The 25,260-nt window shown below is 42.7% G+C and overlaps 1 protein-coding gene across 1 annotated transcript in view; it reads left to right on the top strand.

The window, feature by feature from the left end:
- The window catches only part of scfd2 (sec1 family domain containing 2), an 86,479-nt gene that overhangs the window by 14,325 nt on the left and 46,894 nt on the right, over positions 1–25,260 (top strand). Inside the window, 2 exon segments of the mRNA XM_018670196.2 lie at positions 2,066–2,241; positions 24,964–25,258. Of these exon segments, the coding sequence (XP_018525712.1) occupies positions 2,066–2,241; positions 24,964–25,258 (471 nt within the window).

Genomic DNA, 25,260 nt, shown 5'->3' with positions numbered 1-25,260 from the left:
TATTTAACTCTCTGGTGTTTTCAGACCCCAGAAATTAAAGTTGTGTCCTTAAATGCATTACAGTTTACTGAATATCAGAATTCTGTTGATACAGTTTTAGACATATGATGTCTAATTTTCCCAGTGGAAACAATTGTTACTCAAATCATAAAACTGACATAGAAAAGTCAATTTAAGGTTCAAGCACAGTGTCTTCTTACATGTATACTCTTATTTATTAGAGTCTGAAAATTAGAACCTTTCCAGTCCTGCTTTTTACTGCAGAAACACCCTAGTCTGAAACCAGAGCTCAGCTGACAGATCCTCACCCTGAGATTCATTTTGCATCTGGCAACAAGATGCCTGAGGATTCACAGAACTGTTTTGAGGAACGTTTAGTGACACAGGTAAGAGCTAAGACTCTGCCAGGGCTGTTTGATTGTGTTATGGAGAACAGGCTTTTGTGTGGCTTTCTTGTCTTAAGTTATTTTTTCTGCTTTTTCCCAGTGTCTTACATTTTCTCACTCAGTCTGCCACAAACTGTGAAGTCTGATTACATTTGGCCTACACTGTACCATTCTCAGTCTGCCTATTCTCGGGTGAAATTATGCTTGGCCCCGGCTTTGGACGTATTTCCTGGTTCTGTGCTGAATTATGGTTGGCACCTCAAGCTCGGCGAACCTTGGTTATGCTGCCTGGATTTTTATGGCTGGATATGTTCACAATAGAGCTTTTCAGGATTTTGAATATGTCTGGACTGAAGCGTATTCTTCAAAAATACTTTAATTTCAGCAAGAAACTTGACTCCCTTTTGTAGACATTTGTTCCGTTTTGCCCAAAAGTGCCACACAACACACTGACTCTTTCAGTTCAGTTTGGAAAGTATGTTTCCCAACAGGCAGACTCGCAGAAATCTGTTTTGCTGTCAGGTTTATTTATCAGCTGCTGTGAAAATTACTTTTTTGTTGCTAGATTCCTTGGGTGATTCCCTCCAGTTTTCTCTCTGAGAATATTTCACATCCATAGATTTTGTCACCCATTTTCACAAAGCAGAAAACTGTGTTGTCTTTACATTTTAAGTGCCATGACTCCATATTGTGTTTAGTATTCTGAAGTTTTCTGCTCCATTTTTTATCCTGCCTGTCTGTTTCTCTTCTAGTCATGTGTTTGGCTTCGCTAAAGAAAACATTGGCCATGTAGTCCAACAGGAAATACTCCCACATCTGGTGCTGGTTCAGAACATCAACATGAAGAAGTAGGCTTTATGGGGAGTTAATGTGTGCCCCCCCCCCACGCCCCTCTGTCCCAGCCCCTAACACAGCCCCTCGTTCCTCCAGGCCACCGTGGACACCCCCCACCCCCAAGTCCTTACATCGTTTACACCGCTCTTCCAGTGTCTCTGTGAATCTTCCGGGGGGGCACAGGGTCCTAAACACTGTGAGGAGTCCAGCCTCTTTCTGATGCCTCTATAAATAATCAATGAAAATCTCTGATTTACACTTATTAGTCACACTAAAGAAGGGCTCTCTCACACACACACACACACACACACACACACAGTGATGTGTAGTCACATACTGTGATATATATAAACATTTCATTGAAATCTATGACAGAAAACTCTTCACCTGATCTTGCACACACTGAGAATATTGCTTCCTAACTGGCACAGGCACGCACACATACACACATCTTCACAGCTTGTGCTTTCTCTCAGCCTGTGGAGTTTTTGCTCATTAAGATAATATTATGGTCTGCTTTGGTATCAGTCATTCCCCTCTGCCCTAAGCTGAGTGTATGATAGTTATTAAAAAGGCTGTTATGCTTGGGAAAAGGTTGTCTATTTATTCTGTTACCATGCTTGTGTGTGTGTGTGTGTGTGTCCTTGTGTCCCATTTACCATTGTACATTTTTATTAGTTTGTAACTGATGGTACACAAAAGACCATTAGCCCAACAGTCAGTATACAATTGTGGATTATACTGTATATACTGCATGATGCGTTTTGACCAATATTGATCGATGACTTTGTGATGGCTCCAAATTTCTCACAAGAGTATAACAGCATCCACTTCCCTCCTCTCAGGCCGTGTGACCCCCGAGCAGCTGTGCTCCTACATGCAGCTGTTTCGGAGCAGTTGGAGGGCGCTAGAGAGTCACTGTGGGGTGCTCCAGCTGGGACTGGCCACGGCCCAGGCGCTCCGCCACCCCAGCCTGCCCCGCTGGGATTCCTGCTTGGCCTTCGAGCGGCTGCTGCTGCAGGTTTGTGCTCATCTTACACAAATGTCTTATCCATATGTGTTACAGGCGATCAAAGCTGAAAAGTCTCCTTTTAAAATGGGATATCCACTACTTAAAAAATGTGATGACTGACAGAAATGTTTTTTGAGCCGTTTAACTACAAAACAGTATTTCAGATCTGCGCAATTCACTTTTTAATATTGAGGAATGCAGAACAAATATCTAAAAGAATGCACACGTGTTGTTTTTGAATTGCATCCTAAACAATGTCACACTGACAGAGTTAAGCAGGAAAACAACACATTCACTGGCAGTTTGTGATTAACATGGTGATTATTCTTTCACATCTTTCCCTTCGGTAAATATTTTATTGCCTGCTCTGCAGGTAAGTGGGTGCTTGTGGTTCGCTAAACGGTGGCCAGAATGTTGTGTTAAACTGACAGAGACAGGAAAAAATGCAGATTCCTCTGCTTCATAAACAAGGTCAGTTGTGTTTGTAGGGAAAACATTCGGATCCAGTAAACAGTGTAAAAAAAACAGCCAGATTTCCATCATGTTATTTAGAGGAGGAAGGGGTCTAGTTTACAGGGGTGGACAGAGGCGGATGTACACGTGTGTTTGACTTTGGAAAGGTCAAAGGGCAAGTTTGATGGGGAGACAGAGACAGAAGGGATGAGGAAGAGGTGGAGCATAAGAGTAAATCAAAAGCCAGACCAGCCAACTAACTTCTCCAGCCTTATTTCAGGTCTTTATCTGTTATCAGAGCGTATTCTAAAAACTTTGTATCACTAGGCTTCCAAGCTAAACAGCGCCATACTATGAGTTAACTAATACTAATATTAAAGCCATCTCCCCCCATCTCTTACCTTGCTATTTTCACTGAGTCTCTTTATATTCCTGACGCTGTAAAGCAAGCAGTAGGACAGCAGAGTATTTAGGAACTTATTAAACTAAATCACGGAAAAATAAAACAAGCTCACAGCAGTGCCCCATGCCTAATTGGAATTTGAAAACAACCTCATAAACCTTGGTCCTCAGCTGGGGCCATCACTGGTTTATTAAATAAAGGAAGAAGACTTTAGGGCTTATAGTTCCAGTATCCATTTACTCCATGACTCCACTTTGATCCACTCCCCCTTGGTTGTCTAGTATACCTGGATAACACAAAGTACAACTTTCTCACCACTTTTTTTTAAAGATTCAGACTCCGAACGTCCAGGACTGTGTCCTCAGGTGGAACAGGGTCTGGTTAAACTGTTGGTGACTGTGTTAATAACAGGCTGTTGCTGTATACGCATCAGGATAACACATATATATAGCACTTGGCCCAGATTCAAAATGGCATTCTTCAAGAATCACATCTTAACAATCAGGCCTTGAGCGCGACGTGAGAGTCGGTGTTTGCAATCAAAACGGGCCTGAGTTTTATTGAGGTATTAAAGGAAATGAGTTGTGCGTCCTCTGTGCCCCCTGTGTTTATTTAATTTCCATGTGAGGTTTTTGCTTTGGCTCAACATGGACAGAGAGAAGTTAATTACATTACAAAATGGCGGGTTGAGACGCTTTCAGCTCTGCCTGGCGGTTGAGGCTGTGTTTGCTCTGCCTGAGTGTGTGTGAGGGCTGCTGTGGGTACGACAGGGCAGAGCTGGACACTCCATTGCTGGTGGACAGTGTGAGTTCATTCAGGCCAACTCCTCTGTGGTGCACTGGGGCCTCGGCAGTGGGCAGTGGCCGTACTGAGTCAAAGGGCCACTGAGTTCAGGGACCAGCCTAGTGCATGCCGTTTCCAATGCTTTGTCTGTATAAAATACTGGGTAATAGCTACTTTGTGACCTAAACAGCTTTTCCTGAGCTGCAATGTAGTGTCTCACTGGTGAGGTAATGTTTAAATATGCTGTAACACATGAAAAGAATGCTGAGATGTGCTGCGCTTTTGCAGATTTCCATGGCAACCTTTGCCATTAAGGCAGCATACCTACCTGTGAGGGTCTTGCAGCTGGGAGGTTAATAAGATAGAGGCACAGATGGTGGTGATGCAGGTTGGAGTGTGATATAAATGTGGTTAGTGTGAAACATGGTGTTTACACTGCTACTGGATTTATTACCTCCTCAGTATAGTACTTATATTTGTGTGAGATGGCCACATATCGTCTTGGCTGGCACTGCCACCCTGCCTGCACCTATACCCCACCCCTGCTGCCCTGGGCCCTGGCTGTCTGGCATGTAACAGGGTTTTTGGTCTGAATGGGACAGATTGAGCAGGTTTGGTCCAGCTCCAGCCCACAGTTACAGAATGTGTATGCTAGACATGCTCAGTGCTGATGCAGCCAAAGCAAAACTCAACAGACTCACTCTTTCACCACTTCCCAGAACATCACAGGCGCACTACACTACCCTCCCACTAACAGCCCAGCCAGAGCCTCTACCTCACCAAACTAAACATGTACACTACTACTGTACATCCCACCCAAAGAGAGCTGACTTGGGACAAGTTACGGCTACATGTTTTTTTTTTTTCTAATAACTTTTTAAGGTCAGTATTGTCTTTGAGTGTGCTGTGCAGCCTACTGCTGATTAGTCTGTCACATCACTGAACATGGTAGTGATGACAGCAGTGCAGTAGAGAGGAGCTAACCTCTCTCACCCCAGCCTGTTGCTTTACTCCACTGGGATTACCAGGGCATGCCTCTGCAAACATTCAAGCTCCCGAGTTATTACTGGTCACAGTGCTGCTCAGACAGAAAGCTGTACTAGGCTGTATGTCCCCGTCTCCCATGGGTCACACAAACTGCCGGCCTGGTCCTTATCTCTGTCTCTACTGTGTGTTTGTGTTTTAGTCTGAAATACTGTATACAGTATGTATGTTAAAATAGAACCATGAACCCAAACCCAATGCCATTGACATTAATAACACCCTCATTATTCAATGTAACACACAATAAAAATCCAAATAGAGTCATTTTGAAAACATCAGCATCTACCAGAATGGACATTAATATGAGTCCAAACTGTTTTACATGGGCAACCAGTTTTAGAGTGTCACAGGTCAACTCAATTCTTAGTGTGGTTCTTAGTAACTGAGAGGCGACCATGGGTCAGAGCAGGCCCAGTCCTAAAATGTATTGTCAGGGGTCTCTGATCTAAGTGTCAATATATGTAATGCTGGAGTGACTCAAGTTGACTCAATACCAGCTCTCATCATGTACTGCATCATAGTCATCACAAGAGAAAAATGTGTTGTGTGTGAGAGTAAACTGTTAAGCTTAGGAAAAAAACAATTTTTCAACCAAGGCTGCTCCTTAATTGATGGACCATAATTCTGCTGCCAGTGTTGGTGTTATCTCTGTATTTGGGCCTTTTCGGGTCGACCGCATTTTGGTTCAGGTCTAATTATCCTTGGACCTGTTCCAGTGCGACTCTCTCTGGGTCCCATTTGGATCTAAATCCTTTTTTATTTTTTTTAGGGAAAAAGAGTCGGTCTTTTTCAGATTGATATTTTACTATGTTGCTCTGTGTCCATGTCTGTGTTGTAAATTAGTATATAGCTGGGTTGGAGCCAGGTGACCCACATACTCCATTAACCCTCCCGCCCCCTGTACAGTGTCAGCGTGTGCTGGCCTAAACACTCATGACCCTTCACCTCTATTCCTCGACCCCTCCTGGACATAAACTGACCTGTAGAGACTCAAATCTGCTGGTCTGCAGTATGTCAGAGGCCTGACAGTAAAACACATGTCATGCCCTGTTATGTAAAACAATGTGAAGGCACAATAATCCCCAGAATACTTAACATGCAGTTATACCTCTATAACATCTGGATCGTATCATTTCTTATGGCGACAGTGGGAGAAAATGTTGATATTGGTCCCAAGTAACTTTCATCTTATCTGAGCTGCATGCCACAGACAGACAGGGGGCTTTAAGCCTGTAATTGGCCTTTCCCCAGGGTATGGAGTCTGTCCCCTCATCCCAGACATTCCCCCCTTATTCTCCATCTCTGCTGTGTCCCTGCTGCTCCCACAGGGGGGGATTTTGCTGTGTTTTGCTGAAGATTGTAACAAAGGGGTGTGAATGACTCCGGGGCACTGCCCTGGGATGTCCAGCACTGACCTCCTACACTTCCCCACTGTTTAACAGCCTCACATCTGGACTGACCTGGACTGACCGTCTCCCCATCCATCCACTTTCTGAACCACATTCTCCCTCATCCAGCCCCTGTGTTTCCTCTCTGTAGCCTCCCCATCCCTGGAGCAACACAGATCCGCTCACAGAATAAACCACAGGAGGTTCAGGATCAACTCCCGTCTGTCTCTTGACAAAGTGGCCTCTCTGTCTCTCCCATCATCCTGTGTTCATCCCTTTTCTCCAAACATTATATTGCACTCACTTTTAAATATACTGCATTTACCCTGTATCTCTGTTTTGTTTTCTCCAAACATATGCCTCACTATCATATACACACACGTGTACTGTACAACACAAACTCCTGTACTCTGCTAAACCCCACGCCTCTGTACATTTTGAAGCATAACAAACCTTCTAAAAGTAGGGGAAAACACAGAGTTGGAAAAAAGCTGGGTTTATCAGAAGAGTGAGTTATTTACCTATCTCTTCCTTCCTCTGTTTAGTTGGAGAGGATTACAGTGGGAGAGAAGAGCAGTGATGGAGTTCACTCCCAGGAAGACCCAGGAATAGCCCCTATCTCCACCTCTCTTCCTCTCCCCGCGCTCCTCAGCACCCTGAGACGGCTGTGTTTACATTGTTCTGCGCAGCTCAGGCCTAATGTACTATCTGTTTAATAGGCAGAGAGAGGCCTGTTTATAGAGGGGGGACCTTTTTAACAGAGGTGATGGGTTGGTAGGCCAGAGGGCAATACCAACTCATCTCACTTCCTGTTATCATTACCTCTCTTCTCTCCAACAGATAGGTGCTTGGCTCGCTCCGCTTTCTGCATTACTTATCCTTAATCGCCTCGCCATCCTGCTGGCTATGATTGTGCTCAATCTGTCTCCCCTGGAAAATCAAGGAACACAAGAAGGCTCAATCAAGTTGCCTCATATTAAACCTCACTGACTCCACTTCTCAGCTCAATAGTAATTTGCATGTGCTGCATTTTAAATGTTCTACTAAGCATCTTTCTGCTACATCTATATCTCAGCCCACTGAGCCGAAACTTTATAGGAATTGCTTTGGTGTTAATAGCTGTGGAATTATAGAGCTACAGCTCTCTGAATGTTAAAGCTGAGGGAGTAGGAAGGGCTTAATACACTAAACATTTTCTCTTTTACTTAAAGCAGCCTTTTTTATTTTGGAATTGTTCTGTATCAAGACAGAGTTTCATTCACCACATTTTTTGTTCTTGTCTCTATTGTTTACTGCGGCTGTTTAACTGTGGAGTCAAAACCCTTCACATCAGGAGGATTTTTCATGTGGCCTGGAGTTTTTTTCCCCTCACGAAAGTGTGTTTTTGAGGGTTCTGCAGGATATACACTGAATGTTTTTCACAGCCTCAGCCTAAGATTTTTCTCACACTTGCTCAGACCAAACTTTGGTTGAAACAGTTGATCTTTCTTGGAGATTGTCCATGCTGCTCTCCCCGCTTAAAGCACACTTTCGGGATTTCAGATCTCTGTTGTACTGAGCTGCATTGTCATCTCTCAGTATTTGGGTGAGGTGGTCAAGGGAACATGATCAGAGGGGGGCTCTTGAAGCTCTCACTGACACTCTCCACCCCTGGTGAATCAGGTCAGTGTGGTCTGCTGACTTGGCCTCCTGGCGTCAGACTTCATTTGAGCATGCTCCAACAAGACACCACAGGCTGGGGAAAATCCCACAATGCCCAGCATTCACCCTTGGATTGTTAACAAGGAAGGTCGTAGAAAAAGCTGACCATTAGGGAAGATGCCGGGGGTTTGCAAGAGACCTAACAATAAACCAGTGTCCTAGACAGGGGCTTAACGAACCACTTCATACGTTTCTGTTCCTATGACTGGCACTGACCCCTTCATTCAGTTTAACATGTCGCTGCTCGCTGTTTATATTCCATTTTTTTCCATGATGTACTGCATCTGAAACCATAGCCAGATATGCTTGCAGCTAAGTGTGTGTGCGGCCTTGTGTGCATGCATGCGTTCATGCATGTGCATCCTTTAATGTGCTTATTCTGGTAACAGTGTCTCAACTTCCTGTTGTCACAAACAGGCTTTCTGTTCCCTGTAGAAAAGCTCCACCTCAGGACAGATTAACTATCAGGTCATTTGTCACTACCTGCTGAGCACAGGCCAGGGAAGGTCACAGCCCACAGGACATGTCTCTTTTGTGTTTGTATGTCTGATCTGAAATGGAGACAGAGACACATTCCAGGACCTTTGAGTGTCTTCCTTAGATACTGATTGACCCCCTCGAGTCAGATTAAAGATTTTTAGGCAGACTGATGATTTTGTTGTGATTGATCAGTTACCAGTAACAGATTAGAAAATCCACAGATTTAACATGTTTTTAGCTCTCCAGATGTACACATGACAGTCCAATTCCTCTGCGCTTGGTTGACTGATGATGAATGCTCAGCCTTGTGAGCCAGCAGACAGTGAACTCTCAGAATTTACTTGGCCAGTTTCCCGCTGGCCTGCACATTTAGTGACACAGTAGATTGGCAGTGCCCCCTACTGCCAAGGATGGGCAAAGACGTGTTCTGTGGACAGAGATGAATGGGATAAAGTGGGGGAAGTAGGAGTGACCCCCTTAGGTCGTGAAGCAAAGGTGGGACAAGGACTCTTTACTCTAGCGTGTAATTGTACCCATCTGAAACCCCAGTCTGCACCTCCTTCTCCACCCCTCTGCTCACTCATGCCCACCATCCAGACCACCTTGTCGCCCCAGGGATTGGACCAGTCACCCAGAGGGAACGAGGCAGACCAATCACCATGGTGACTAAGCAGTGAGGGTCAAACTGGGTCAATCAGAGACAGACTCTTGCCACCCTTGCTCTGTCATTAATTACCCATACTTCCCCGGGGCACTACTCCATGTGTGACTACGTAGCTCCACAGGCTGGATCCAATGGGTTTGAGTGTATGATCAGGTGTAGCGCACCATTTGTTGCATATGTGTATCAATGACAGGGTCAGTGTTGTCCTTTGACCAACTAAGTGAGTGTGCCACCTCTGAAACTAGCATGTCAAATGGATATGTCATGTTAGCAATAATAACTCAAATCTGTCCCTCGACCTGTGTGGTGTTACAGAGACCTTTGACTTTAGAGGAAGGCTTTATTTGATTAAATGTTTGAAAGGCTCATGGCAGAGCAATCTAAGATGAGTCCAGCAGCATCTCAGTTTTTGATTTCAGCAGGCAGAGCGTACAGACCCCAGTCCGTTCTGACTTTAAATGTTTCAATGTTTATAGGTTGTGACAACATTAGCTGTATCTGGTTTTGAGCTCAGCTTTCAACTTGTGCTGGTCTTTGCATTTGTTAGGAGCAATGTTGGATGGAAAAAAAATGCATACAGCTTTCCTTCTTTTTGTGTTTGGCAAGTTTGCCTTTTGTTGTTCTTGGAATCATCTTGTATGAGCTAGAAATGAGTCTCATCTGTTGGAGGGGTTTTAGGGAATGGACCTCTCCGCTGAACTCGTAACATGATTGACATTAGGTTGCAAAGAATAGGGAGATGCCCCCCAGCCTCTGCCCCTGCTGGGGTCTGGAGGTAGTTATCGTCTCATTTCATAGTGTTGGTGTTTTCTCTCTCTCTCTTATGCTTGTAGCTTTTTCTCCTCTGAGTATCTGTCTTTCTCCTCCCCTAACCCTTTCATCTTTCATTATTAATATGATTGGCCTTGTGATGATTTGTAGAAATGTGTCTCATTATGGATGTGTAGTTTTTATTTGGGGCAGAAGGGAGTATTTGAAGGACTGCAGCCACATGCTGAAACATCCTGTAAGAGAGTGAAACCAGAGCGGCTGATGTGAACATGTACACATCGACAAAATATTTGTAAATGGATTTGTTAGAAATGCCTCAGAACAGCCGCCAAAATACTGAATATGTTTAGTGCAATTATGACAAATACAGACTGATTGCCCTCATGTTTGGTGGATGCAGTGCACAGAAAGATGTATTTTCAATGACATACAGTAACTACATAGAATGTGCTGCAGTAACTGGAACATGTGCGTTGTTGGACGGCAGTGCATTTTGATAGGCATACAGAGTTTTGTTGAAAAGTTTCCACTGCCTGTCATGGTGTATACCACTCAAAGCCAAAACTAAGCTGTTCCAGCCCTCCATGCTACATTTTACTCAATAGGAAAACTTGATTTGCAAACATGTGAGGGAAAACTTCACTAATTTCTGTATTTTCTCGCTCTAGCTTTCATCTGGAGTGAACTCATATGCCCCACTTTTTTCTTTTTCTATTGTTCTAAGCTCACTATACAAGGAGACATATGTGGGCCTGTTTTGTCCCACTGCCGTTTTCATGGAAATGGGGAAAAGGAATGAAAGTAACCCAAAACGAGCACTGACGCCGAACCACCTAATTATGAGTGGGAGGAGGTATGGAGGGGGGCTTGAGGAGGCCGCTTACTCATGCGCCCACCATGTGCCTCCTTGCCCCCTCCTCCCAAACCTCCTGCTCCTTAACTCTCTGTCTTTTCCACCCCACAGTTTTCTTGCTTTTGTTCTAAGTTATTTAAAATGCTGTGTGCTCTCTCTTTCATGTTTACAGTTGTGATGTCTCTGTGCTCTGAGCGCCGCATGTCTAAACATCACATCATCTCAGGCGCTATTAACAGTGATAAAGGTTATGGCCTTTTACATGCTGTGTATTGTGTGTTTGAGAGGCATAATAAATCAAACTGGTTGTGATTTGATGAACGTGTGTTCAGTTTGGGTGGTCATGTTTGTGTTGAAATTGTCTTAAGCTCTCAACTTATATTCAGATGCTTATTGTGGTTATTAGGAGCTGATTGCAGAGAAAATGAAACACTGACTCAAATGACACATTAAACACATAGTGCACATCTGGCTGTGAGGATCAAAAGTTCAGATGTCCTCATTCACACTGCACCAACCACTACTCCACATCCTGTCTAAAACATAACAATACAGAGGTTAAACTGCAGAATCAAATTTTTATTTTTGCAAGTTTGCATTTTAGTTTGCTGTCATCTGGCTCTGCTCACACGGTTTCTTTTTTATGTCTTTGAATAGACAAAACTTTTGCTCAAATAGGTCATAATACATTTCAAGATAAAAACAATTTTGTACAAGACTGATTATAATAAAAACAAATTCTACAAACTACACTCAGTTGCAATTAGGTACACCCCAACTAAATCTAATGTTATCCAATGCCGAAACCCTGCAATAAATCTTACATTTGTAAAGCTCATCATATGCAGTTTGTGTTGAGACTGTCAAAGAGTTGCTAACTCAGCTCTGTGGTCATTTTGGAGGCCACTGTGCGTGGTGATGTTGCACTGCATTAAATTATAGTGAAAGTTGTTTGCAATATTTTGTCCACTCCCATTAATGTCAGTGGAGGTGGATAAACTACTACAAACACGGGGTTCAGTAGAGAAGTTTTGGTCATTCCATGTTATGCACATTGTAGATGAATTTAAATGAACTAATTTTTCAGTAGTCAGTAAATCCTGTTTAAATAATTTGACACTGGAAACCATTAACATGTTATTAAACCAGAAACATTAAACAACCATTAAACTACTGTATGATTCCAAAAAACATTTAACAAATGTTTCCTTGTTAACAACAACAACATAACATGAATCCTATTGTTTTCAAAACCCACCCTCCTTTATAAATACCCCATGGAAGAAGTATTCACATGCTTTTCTTAAGTAAAGGTACTATAAAAGCACTATAAAAATAATCCATTAAAAGTAAAAGTCCTGCTTTTGAAAATTTGCTAAACAAAAGTAAGTGAGTACTATCAGGAAAATATAGTTATTGAACTATATTATATTATTACTTGTGCATTAATATTTAAATAGCATTTAACTGCTCTTGTTGGTTAAGGTGGAGGTTAAAACAAGATAAAACCAAATTAATAGATTTAAAAACTTCAAATATAGAGCTGCAGCAGTGTTATTTTCATCATATGATTAGTCCATTAATTGTGTTGTTTGTAAAACATGAGAAAACAGTGAGATATACCACAGTCATCCAGAGCTGAGTGACATCTTCAGTGTGAATATGAATATGAAAAAGTATGCAAAAGTATGAAAGAAGTACAATATTTCCCCCTGAAATGTAATGTGGTTACGAGTGTAAAGTGTCTTGATTGAAAATACTCAAGTGAAGTACAACTGCACTTGAGTGCAGTTACATAGTTACAGTACTTGAGTAAATGTACTCAGCTACTTTTGACCACTGCTGTCAGCGTGAGTCCACTGTAGACCAGTGTGAACAGTGGTTGTGGGAAAGTTGCATCTTAAATGATATGAGTAAATTAATAACGTTTGCTAAGTGGTATACTTTGGTCGCTCACAGTCTGAGTGGTGTTTGAAAAAAGTGGGACCTCTCTGCCAGTGTGATGTGTTTAGTCCTTGTGTAGCAGCGAGGCTCTGCGCTGCATCACGGAATAGACAGACAGACAAGGCATTAGCGATGTGTTTACCATCTGTTCAGGAAGGACAGACATGACAGGAGAGGATGAGGAAGAGAGACATTTTCACGGTGTTCGAAGAGACGAGTTAGGGAGGGGGGTGGCGTCTAAGGATTTACTGCCACACATCAACCATTACTTATCAGAGAGCCCAGTCAAACATTGTTGTACCCACTGTGGCACACTGTCACCCTTAATTTACCATAAAGGCCAGGGATTGTCAATGATGCTGTCGTCTTAATAATACAGGACCTACCTGGGTTATGGGCCCCAAAGGTGACAGGGAGATAATCACATTAGAAACAGCTGCCATCATTTAGAAACCCCCAGCTGATTAAAATATAACACCCAGAAACAACTCCTCAGCTCCTCACATTAGGTGCCCTCGTGGAGAAATTAACCATGTAAACAGAAAGTGTGGGAGACATCATCAAGCTGCTCCCTCCAGTTGCTTTAATGCGTGAGGGAGACACAGTTTGTGACCCAAGAACTCTGGGAAGTGTGGGTGATCCATTAGACCCCGGGGAGATAAAGTTAGGATTGAAGTTGAATGGAATAAAGTAGAAAAATGGAGTTTGGTGTAGAAATCCACCCGTGCCTTCACTCTCTCTCCAACACTCCCTCAGCCTTCAAATCGTACAAGACTTTCTCGCAAAACCTCAGTGGAGCCATTATTCGATTTGATTTGTGTTATCATGTTCGCAAGTTCTAGCAGTTTTGATTTTCGTCAAATATATAAGTTATGATTTCTCAAAGTTATGACTGTTTTGGAGGAATTTTTTATCACGTCAGAAGAGTATAAGAGTCCGTGGGAATTGGCTAGAGCAGTGAGAGAATTAGAGAGAGATGCAATGGGGAATGGGTTAAGAAATCTGGGAAAAGGGAGACAATAATAGAAAGAATGATGTATTGTGTCCAAGGCAAAGTTTTAACAAAAAGGAAAAAAATTAGGTGTTAGTCTGTATTAGTGGTTTGAGCTTGTCTCTTTGCCCATCCTGGTCGTGTTTTTAACTGAGCTGTGGGCTTAAGGCTCTGGGAATGTTATGTTTGTGCAGTAGAAACCCTGGGTGATGTTGTTTGTATTGTTCTATTTCAGCCTGTGTGTCGAAGCAGTGTCAGCAGACCAGGACTGTGTTTTCTTTTCACACACACACACACACACACACACACACACACACATACAAACATACAAAATGCATTCACCCTATCTGTCTCCACCCTGACCTCAAACTCTTTCTCTGCATCTTTTGGTCTTTGCCCCTCTCATGAAATGTGGGTCAATGCTCAAGAAAATTGCCAAAAAAAGAGATCCTGGTAAAACCCTCTGATATTCAAAGTGTTATAACAGATGGAATCCATGCAGGGTGATTGGTGTTAGTGCGCAGACATGTAGACTGCAGTGGGATCACTGCATGTCTGTGCTCTCTTTCATTCTAGACTGCATGTTGTATGCAGGCGCTCGCCTTGACACTTTAGTAAACACAAGCATGACACATGTACTTTCTGTTGCGTGTGTGTGTGTCTGTTCCATTCAGACTGGGTTTCCAGTGTTTTGGTGGGACAAGCACAACCTGCGTTAGCAGCAGTGTCACGCTAGTACGTACGTGTGACAGAGGACTGCTATGTGTGCAGAATGCCACCCTGTTTCAGGTCTTACATTACTCACATAAAGAGTTCTCTTCACAGTCCACTGCTCTGATACATTAAGCATAGAGTCACTGTGTTAAAATAATACCATTAACTGTACAGCAGGACCGCATTTGTGAGCAAAACTGTTATTTAAAAGGTTCAGGTCTTATCTGTTTTAACACAACTTTTGAAATAATGGAAATAACAGCGTTGCAAATAAACATTTTTATCTCCTCTAAACTTTTATTTTGAAGGTTTCCTCCCTCTGCCACCACTACCCCTTACTGTGGCTTCTATGTCCTAACTCTATTTTCTGTCTCCTTTATGTGTGAACCTTGGGTTTCCAGTAAAAAACGGATAGGAGAATATGCCTGTAACTGTTAATCATGCGGTCTTTACCCAACAATGCCTTTATTTCATTGTGTGTGTACATTTATGTGTGTATGTGTGTGCGTGTGTGTGTGAGCACTGCAGATCTTTCTTTAATCTTTTTTGGATTGTTAATGACGTAGCTATGTCTCATGTTAGCCCCCCCCCAGCTCAGACTCAGACTAAATGATCGTACTGATCATAACTGACTGGTAAACAAAGATTCGGTCTGACTCACATCTTAAGTGTGGTCATCGGGGGAGCATCATGTGACCTAGCACCGTCATACCACCATCACACCACAGATAAGATCTCTTAGTGGAGGTCTTACTACATTCCCTTCCCATCATCCCAAACCTTTTATTCCCATGTTTCCTCTCTCTTTTATTTGTTCGCTGTCCTTTTTTTCTCCTGCTGTTTGTCTCTCAGGATGGTTTTTCTTTTTTTTTTTGGTTAGTTAACATGTTCCAGTTTCTTCTTATTTTGAACATAATTAATCTCTACATCGGTGCAGGTGTGTGTATGAGTGCGGGGAAATGAAGGGAGATTAGTTGTTTTCAATTTCCCATGTCTGTAATGAGTGTTTTTATAAATGTTTGGGGAAGAGCAGCCGTGTGTAGGCGTGTTTGTCAGTGTCTGTGATAGAAGTACACGTTGTTGGGACGGTCCAGATTATGATGTAGACTGTATTTAAACAGAAAAGCACACGCAAGATGCAGCCCTCCCTCGCTAAGGCTTAAAACCCTTTTGCCTTTAAACAGATGTGCACATTACCTCTTTTTCATTTACACATAAATACAATGTTACGTCTGTGACCTCTGTGTTAATGTGGGGTTCAGAAAAGAAGCTTTCCATATGTGGCACAGGAGCATAAGCAGTGTTCTCCTCAACACACACACACACACACACACACACACACACACACACACACACACACACAAATAAAATCCTCCACCTTTGAGACACAGCAAGCGTACCAGCTGTACCCCACAGTCATGAGTCACATTAGAGAACACTAGTCGATGACACAGCTCTCAGTTTATTCATGATGAATTTCATGTTTTATTCAAACTTCACCACACAGGCTCACCCATGACAGAGCTCTGCATCCACCACAGCAGCCTGTGATGACACCCCTCTCAGGTTAGAAATGACTGCACGGACAGAGCTGAGGTCAGCGATGCAGCATTCACAGTTGCACAGCCGTGACCCACCTAACGTACAGCTAATAGTTTAAAAATATCTAACACTTCAACTGCAGCCCATTTCCTGTCTATTGAAGCTTTCTCCAGGATGGAGGGCTGGAGTTTTTGGAGGGAAAGAGGACAGACGGTTGTGGTTCAATCAGTGCAGACTGAGATCAAGTCCTTCCTGGGCTCAGCATGGTGCAATACTGCCCCCCAATGTTTGAAAGTCTCCACAGGCCCTAAAACTGAATATGCTAAAACTTTTATCTCCCTCTTAAGCAAACATCACATAAACTCAAAAATGTGTTTTCCCTCACATAAATCAAACTCAAAAACAGATCAGGATTGCACTGATTACACTTTTATAATTTTGCATTCAGGCTGCTCCCAGCCAGTCAGGCCAAACTCTTATTTTGAAATAGCGTCCTTTGTGCTGGTTAAACTTATTCAACCCCCCCCCCACCCTTCCTAACCCACCTCTGCGCCCTCCCCTCCATGTGTGAGACAGAAAATGGAATCAGATGGGCTGCTTTAATCTCTCGCACTACAAATTTCTTCATTAAAAAAAAGGAACAAGAAAAGAAAAGTGATTGCGTATCATGTTTCTGATTGGCTACAGTGGAAAATGAAACTGAGCAACTGCAAAATGTTGAAGACAGTTGTTTTGCTCCGCGTCCCATCGGATAACTTGCGGTTGTTGCATTCTGCTTCGTCTAGAAACCGTCTGTTTACCTCAGGATGTTTTCTCCCTGCTCGAGCCTCCTGGGTCAATTAGCAGTGGATGTAATGCACTGTCCTTGGCAGTATTAGGAGGGATGTGTGTGTTTCAGTGTGAGTGTGTCTGCCCATGAATGCGTGTGTTTCAGTTTCTCCCAGTGTGAGAAAAGTGCGGGAGGTTTTACATGGCCCTGGGGTTTGTGGCTGCAGAGCAACTCTCATCTGGTGAATTACACCATAATCTGTTGCAGCCTATGTGGCAAAAATAAAGGCTCATTAATTCCCTTATGTTTCCAAACACTTGGAGTGTACTGCCTCAATGCAAATTTTCACATTAAAAGCTCCTACGGCTTCTATCTCACTAATTTTTACTGCTAGTAGAGTACTAAAGCAACTGCAGCTCTAAGCCTGAGTGTGATAAGGAGGCAGGGTGTCGTGTGCCGGGCAGACAGAGTCCAGCCACAGTGACCAGCATGTGGCTGACTGGCGGTGACAGGGCGGAGTGCGGGGACTGTGTGTTTGTGTCTGTGATTGGGTCCCACGTCTCCTCTAAATTATAGCCCTCAAGCTCTGTGCCAAGCCAACCTTTGAAACACAGAGCAGAAAAGAAAAAGCGCAGATAAAAGACAGAGAGCTGCATGTGGAGACAGTGGCTTAAAGAGGATAAAAGGTGAAAAGGAGGAGATGTGATGTAGAAGGTGTTGAAAGCTTTTGCATGTATTGACAGAGAGGCAGCTGCCCATCCATCCCTCCTCCAGCGAAGCCGACATTCAGCTGTATGCCTTCATGTGCAGGAGTCTATTGATTTCTCTCCCAGCAGTCCAGCCTGCAGATCTGCGACCAGGCCGCTCGGCTGGGCAGAGACAAAACAGACCCACCTCACACTCTGTGTGGTAATTCAGGCCTCATTTAAAAGGAAAGATTTATGTCTTGGTGTTCCCACAAACATAACAGGCATCAGGCTGATGGAGCCAGACCAGGGGTCACCTTAGCTTTAAGAGCTTTCCCATCCACTACCCTGTCTATCACTCCGTCTCCTGCCTTACAGCTATCTGTCCAATCAATCAATCTATCTTATCTACCAATCAATCAAAAAGTTTTGTCTTTTGCACTTTCCTTTTTTCTTTGTTTTTTTATTTTTCCAACTTGGCTCCTCAACTTTTCTTGTGTATGTTGTGACATGCACAAGTTAACCAACTGATGGACAAGCCACAGAGTTGTGGTCAGGCTGTAGAGCACATTCAGTACATTCCATAATTTACTGAGTCGTAATAGATTTGTTGTAAAGAAAACCCTTGTGTGTTTTCTCTGTGCATTGAAGCCATGTTTTGCTTAGTCATCAGGTCACCAGGATGATGCTCGGTCTGGAGGAAAGACCATTGACAGACTTTACAGCTATAAACACACAATGTGATATAAAATAGGGCAGGGCACCACTGACCATTTGCTGTTGTGAGTTATATTCTCTGTCTCTGCGAATAAGAATGTGACTCTGCTGTTGTTGTCAGCTGTTAAATGATGAGTGCTGTGATAATCAGATAGGACTTTAAAGTCTTTGTCCCCATGTTATGGAAGATATGTACACTCAACTGTCCGGCTTTTTCAGAATCATCTATCATTTATTTCCTTAGACAGGGGAAGGGTAAATGAGTTACAACGAGAGAAATGAGGATATAGAGTTGAAATTCAGGCTAGTTTTGCTGTTGGGTGATTTGATTAATTGGTGATCTTCTACTGTATGATTTTGTGTGAGGACTTGCTCTCCTTTCTGTTTAGAGTCATGTTTCCGCTCTCCTTGTTAAAGACCTCATGTGTTGTCCACACCTTTCACACAAGACAGAATGATGGCAGTAAAAAGAGCGACAGAGATAAACTTTATTTTTCCATTCTTGCTCAACTTAAGGTAAATTTCCATCTTTTAATAAACAGACGTTTTCCGGTGAACCTGCTCTAGGATTCATCATTGTCATCACCACAGGTTACAGTCAGCATGTGTCCCTGCTTAAATACTGTACATGTGCAAGTGCACTGGCAGGCTCAGACAAGTCATTTGTGAAGTATTTGTGAGTTTGCTCTGAGTCTTGCTGTTGTTTACAAGTTCAGAATCCTGCCAGCCTCTCTTAGGGTGAAGACATACTTGTTTGTTTTCCAGCTGTTCTACTACAAATCAATAGTAAGCTTGCTGTACATAATTTAGAGTCAAAGTTTAGTTGCTGTCTCCATAACTTCAAGATTTATGTATTTTGTCTTTAGAAGTTTGCTTGTGTCCCTTCCAGCTTTGCGTGTTGTTATTTGTGAATGCAAATTGGATCTGATTACATATTTGCAAACGAAGTGCATGTGTGTGTTTCCAAAAGAATGCAAATTAGTTTTTTTCTGGTTTCTATGGTAATGATGAACTAACTATCTGACATCCATGTAAGGTGACTCCTGGCCAGTGTGTCTTTGGTCAGCTAGAACAACTGACCTATAGCCAACTTTCTTCATGCTCCCATAAGGACCCCCACTTCCAATACCCGCCCCTCCCCCCAAGCCCTGGGGCCCAGAAAAAGGTTCATTGTGCAGGCAGGGAGCAAGGCAAGCAAGGCCTGGTTCTGGTTAGCTGCGCTGCATCTGAAACACTCACCTTCCTCGAGGGGTTGCATCTGGAGCTGGTTTCCTGTTCAGGCTGCGCTGGGCAGGGGCGGAGTTTGGCCCGGCTCTGTGATTGGGCGAGATTGAGCCTTTATGGACCCCAGGATGGTTGGGATTGCCAGACAGTAATCTGTCAATCATTGGCATACAGATTCAAACCAGAACAATAATGCAAGAGAGAGCTTATGATTGGTGCCAAGGCATTAAGCAAAGAAGCCAGTCATGCCTCAGTCTTATGCCAGTAATCCAGGTGCAAATTTAGCATCAGCCAATCTGCCATGAACAAAGAAGGTGTATGCTGTATATTTTTACCCAAAGTCACATTTTTATTGGAAAACATTGTGTCATGATAAGACACTCTCAGGTAATTTAAAGTAATGGCTTTATTTGAGTAATTGCGAGCTCTAAAATTAGCATTGTTTTGATAGAGTAATGCCATTGTTATTCTATAATTGTGTGTAATAGTCGCATTAGAGCATGGCAGCAGGACCCGTGCATTCAGTAATGGTGTGTAATAATAACGTTAGCTTCCTGTTATTACAGCAGTAATGCTGTAGTTCAGGCCACAAGCACTGCCCCTCTAAATGGACTGTTTTTAAAGTGGAACCTGAATGCCACATGAATTTAGCAACATTTTTTAGAGTCTGTCATCAAGAGTATTTTTTATAGGGTTTCCTGGGGAATATTCCAGATGGGGCTTTAGAAAGTGAAAAAAAACTCACATCCTTAAAAAGCCTGAACGTTTACTTAAATGAAACTATACAGGTATTAACAATAAATGTTTTTGAATAGTTCCTGTCAGAGTGTTGATGCATTGACCTGTAAAGCTGTAAGAAGTATTTAAATGTTATAGATGGTCTAGATGGCACAAACTACTCTATTTATTGTTGAGTAGTTAAAACTTTGCTTTTTTTTATCTTAGCCTGTGTCTACTTGAATAAAACGCACAATATGTAATAGCCTGATTGTGTTATCCAAAGCACCGTGGAAAGTAAGCTGTATTCTGCTCCATGCTGTTCCCAGAGGTGCACAGTCCACCACCTTTCCAGTGTGCCTGTGTGCCAGCGCCATGAGTCGGGCATTGTTGAGTTAAGCTTCAGTGCTGGAAAGAGCTTTAGTCAGTCTTCCCACTCAGCTTCACTCACTTCAGTCTCAGTTCTGTACCAAAGACCTCCATTTCCTGCTCTGGCGCCATGGTGTGCAGCTGACAGCAGCTTTTATGGATCTCCTGAAGGGACCCAGTTATAGTGCATGCCTCCTCTCACATATGAAAACATATACACAAACAGCACAGTACACAGTTTACAGTACATATATGGTTAAGGAAGGTATACTATGGTGCATTTGTACAACGATGAAAGATAAAGGGGCTATAAGAAAGGTATGAAAAGAGAAAAATATTTGATGAATAAAAATATTTGCCTACTTCAAATTCAGTTTTTCAGGCATAGAAAAGACCAAAATAAAGAACTAAACTGTTCTATTGATAAAACAACCTTGTTAGCTTACAGCTGTTGGCTATGGAGTGACCAGTGGAGCTCTCTAGGCCGGTGGTTTCCTAGCCTGAGGGTTGGGACTGCCCCCCCAAGGGGTCCCTAGATAAATCTGAGGGGTCATGAAAAGAGAATATATATTGCTGCAACACAAAATTATTCTTTATTGTTTCTGACTTTACTCTGTGTTTTGTTTTTTGTTCTTGTGAAATCTTGGACACAGCTGCCTTTTTTCAGTCATTTGTCTACACAGGACACGTAAAGTTTTGTGTTTTGCTCACACTATATGCCCAAGAAACACAACCTTCAAGTCTATTTTCCTATGTTATCTTCACATATCTGTAATGACTGTGCATTGGGCTCTGAGTGCCTCTAAAACACAAGGTGTCCTACCACTCAATACAGAGCCTGAACGCCTCCTGAGAAGACACACATTGAGCATTATGTGTGGCTCATGCTGTTGTCTCTGCAGCCAAGGTGTTAGACCTCTTCATTCCTTTAATGACCATCAAATGAGACAACCTAAGAAGAAAAAATTCAGTCTTTGAAATGCTCACACCTCGTGATGATCCATCCCACTCACAAGCCAAAAAGGCTGAACAACACCATCCTAAGCAACAATTTTTTTTTTTAAAGTGAGCACTAAAATGATAGACTCAACTATAATCTATAGCTCTTATCTCTCATTGTAATTCTAATACATTTAGTGATATTCTCACAAGGTACTTCAAATATTAAGATGCTCATGATGATTAAAAATGATTACAGCCATGTTTCTGCTTTTAATAAATACTTACTGAATGAAAGATAGCATCAAGATAAAACTGTATGATGGTAACTTTGATCAAACCCAACCTTTTTTTTTTCTTTCTGGCAGTCATGCTGACCAACCTGTAACCTGTATAAAAGTAGTTAAGTCCACATGTTGGAGAACGATATGCAAAAAAGTGGACGCCTGCAGCTGTGTGCACATACTATACTGTTGGTGTGCTCAGAGGCCCAGGTGGTAACAGTAGTTCAGGTTTGGGAAAAGTACCTCTTGACAAATGATGTGGAGGCCCATGGCTCCTCTTTCAGCCCCTCCTGTCTTCACTGACCCATACTGAGAGCTTCTGATGCCAAACTTGCAAGGCAGCAGCTACCTCTCAGGCTAGCTTTGGTTAAAATGAAAATGTAATTACATGACAGTGGGCACGCTTCTTTGAGAACCTGGAGGATCATATGAATGTCCTCATGGACATGTACAGACAGAAGTGTCGGAGATTAATAGCTGTAAAGAGTTGAAAGTAAAAAGGATTCCGCAGTTTGCATTTCAACAAGAAACCCTTAATGTTCTTTGTCTTTCTCTCCTTGCTGCCGTCCACCAACAAAATGAGTAAGGGAAAGATCCCAAACATTGTTTGGCAGTTCGAATTTGTGCAACTTGGAGAGGTATTTGATTTCACAATGTTTAAGAAGAAAAATGTGTGCTGAGATTGTGTTTGAACGGTCCCCGGGGGGCGAGTGTTTGGCTGGAGTCTGAGGCAGGGAGGAGGCCCTGTTGGAGTGAACAGACTAGCAGGAGAGTGTGTTCCTGTGACTGATGTGAGGAGAGGATGTGACTGATGCCTTCAACAATGTCTGACCGTGGCACTTTCACTGTGATGTTAAGCTTAACATTGAGTCACTGAAGGTGACCTTGCAGTATGAACACATGGACAGTCATTTTTCCAATAATATTTCTCCTCAGCAACTACTTCACGAGGGACATTCAGACAGTTCTGTGGCTTTAGCTCACCATCTTTGGGTCTGATTGTATTGCGTCTTTGGCTCAGTCAAGAGTTCTTCTGGGTCAGACACAGGATCCCCCCAGTGGGCCCACCACAAGGTCCAAAGCCCCTCATTCTCAGAGCCTGTTTGTCTTGGTGAGAGGAACACAAAGCTCTTTCCAGAGGAATCCCTCGTTAAAATGAAATATATCCACAGGAGCATTTGTAGCTCCATCCGACACAAACATACAGTCCTCTGTCAACAATCATTCCCCTTTATGCTATCATCTCAACCTTAATTCCTCTTGTAATATCTCTGTATCTTTCTCTGCTTCTCTTCTTTCCTGCTTTATTTTTCACTTTCTCCCTCCCCTCTGTGACTGCACTGCCTCCATTTTCCCCTTTTCAGCCCTATTTTTCATTTGATTTTCATGCTGTTCATCAGACAGATTAGCTCCACACCCTTGTTTTATAGGTCTATGAGCTCACCCTTGTTCTAAGAGTGGCCAGTGTTCTGTAAACGGTCCTGTGATCTACAGCATGTTGGACTGGGGTGCAAAAATCGTGAGGGACTATTCAGACCTGCTCAGACAGGCTCACTAAAACAGGTCACTGCACCTAAACATTGCCCTGAATGTTGTCTTCGTGAAAGAGAAAACAGTTCAGTACCCATGCAAAATTCAACAAAAGAATGAAACAAAATTAAGCGTTACCTCAGCCACTTGCAAAGCTGTAAAATTAGTGAATGGAACGATGAGCTCACTCACACTGTGCTTGTAATTTAAACACTTAAAGTATTTTTTAAAGTAAGCCAACTAATAAGAATGTAGGCTAGTGATTAGTTAACATCAAATTATGTAAATGCTCTCTGCATCACAATGCATTATACTTCTCATGTTAACTTTCAGTTGTGCACTGTCCTCCATTGAAGAGCAGGAAAGAGGCTGGTAGGATGTTCAAACAAAAGGGGACTGGTCAAGAAGTGACCAAACAACTCTTAGTAACTGGTCTTAAAGGAAGAGCACAAAATTAGAAACTCTTGATGATTACTGCAACCTGCAGGTCATGTTACAGACGCATGTGCAGTGGGTTGTAGTAGTCTTACAAGTTTGTTTAATTGTACTGTAAGTAAGGAAGTGAACAACTGAAGAACTGCATAACAATTGTTTTAGAAGAATTTAGTAAACCTTACTACAGCAAAGAGTAAAACACAATGAATCCACAGTAAATTACTTGACATGCCATGTTTCTTTTTTCTCTCTTCTTTTGAGCTTTAACAAATTGTGATTTGAACAGTATAAAAAATGTACACATAAAACTATGATTATGAGAGAATCAGAGTTGTAGCAAGCAAACTTCCCTCAAAAATAAGACATCATATCCATCATGAATAGTCATGCAAACATAATTTCTAATCTAATTTGATTTAGAAAACCACATTTAAGGATCCTTCAAAACTTTTCAGTGTCCTACAGTTCACTTCAAAATCTGTGGTCTGTCATTGACCCTAGCTAAAGACTTCCAGCAGCTCAGTTTTATTGTAATATTTGAACAACAACCATAATTGTCAATTATCAATTCTTTCTGAAATGTGTCCACTGAGCCTTTTTTTCCAAACAAGAACTCATAAAACAACATCCCACAGCAAGCCCAGAACCAGTGTTGTCCATGAGTCACTGAAACAGCTTAAACAGCCAGCAGTAAACATGCTAATGAATTAGCTTGCCAGCAGTAGTGCCTCTTTGGTCTCATGACCCTTGCCTTGCAGGTCATAGCTATGAGAGTCCTTCTTTGGACAATATAGCTTACTGGGCTACTAGCCGAGAGATAGATGAGAATATCGATACCACTCTCATGCCTGTACAGTAAATATGAAGCTATAGCTAACAGTCAATCAGTTAGCTTAGCATAAAGACAGGAAACAGGGGGAAATAGTCTAGTCTTTAGTTGGGCACTGCCTGCCAACACTTCTAAATTTCACCAATCAGCATGTTATGTCTTATTTGTTACAACCCCCACCCCCACCCCCACCCCAAAAAAAGACATGTTGTGGTTTTATGATGTCTTTCTTGTGTGAGTTCTGAGTCTTGTTATCATAAGATAAACACCGGGGACTCTTGGAAGTTACTGCACCAACAAGCAACAAATTAAACAAAGAAGATAAGTTGTTTTCTGTTTTTGTGTTAAGCTAAGCTAACTGGCTTCTCATGTACTGTACAGACATGACTAGTTTGAATATTATTGCACTTTTATGTACTTTTATGTACTATGTACAAAAGTTGCTGTCTCCTGACCATCCACCTGCTTTTCTTGTGCACGTGCTTTGTGTTTGTGTCACAGGCTCTTGGAGATTCAGGTTTCCCCACAGTGCTGAGGCAGCTACTGCCCTTGATGCGGCCCCGTGGAGGTGAGGACAGCTCAGCCTCAGGGTCAAGGTCCAGGGAGGATGAGTGCGGGCCTGATGAACTGATCCTCCTGCTGGTCTACCTGTACTCCCTGGCTGACGAGGCGCAGCCCGCAGACCAGGACGCCGAGGAGGAGGAGCTGGAGAAGCTGGAGAGAGAGCTGATAGGAGCGCTCACCCTGGTCATCACCCGAGAGACGGAGCTGAGCCCCTTGCTGCAGAAACTCACTGGT

Source organism: Lates calcarifer, linkage group LG17 (genome assembly GCF_001640805.2).
Source record: "Lates calcarifer isolate ASB-BC8 linkage group LG17, TLL_Latcal_v3, whole genome shotgun sequence".
In the NCBI taxonomy this organism is placed as follows: domain Eukaryota; kingdom Metazoa; phylum Chordata; class Actinopteri; family Centropomidae; genus Lates; species Lates calcarifer.
This window is presented reverse-complemented; position numbering and strand designations above follow the sequence as displayed.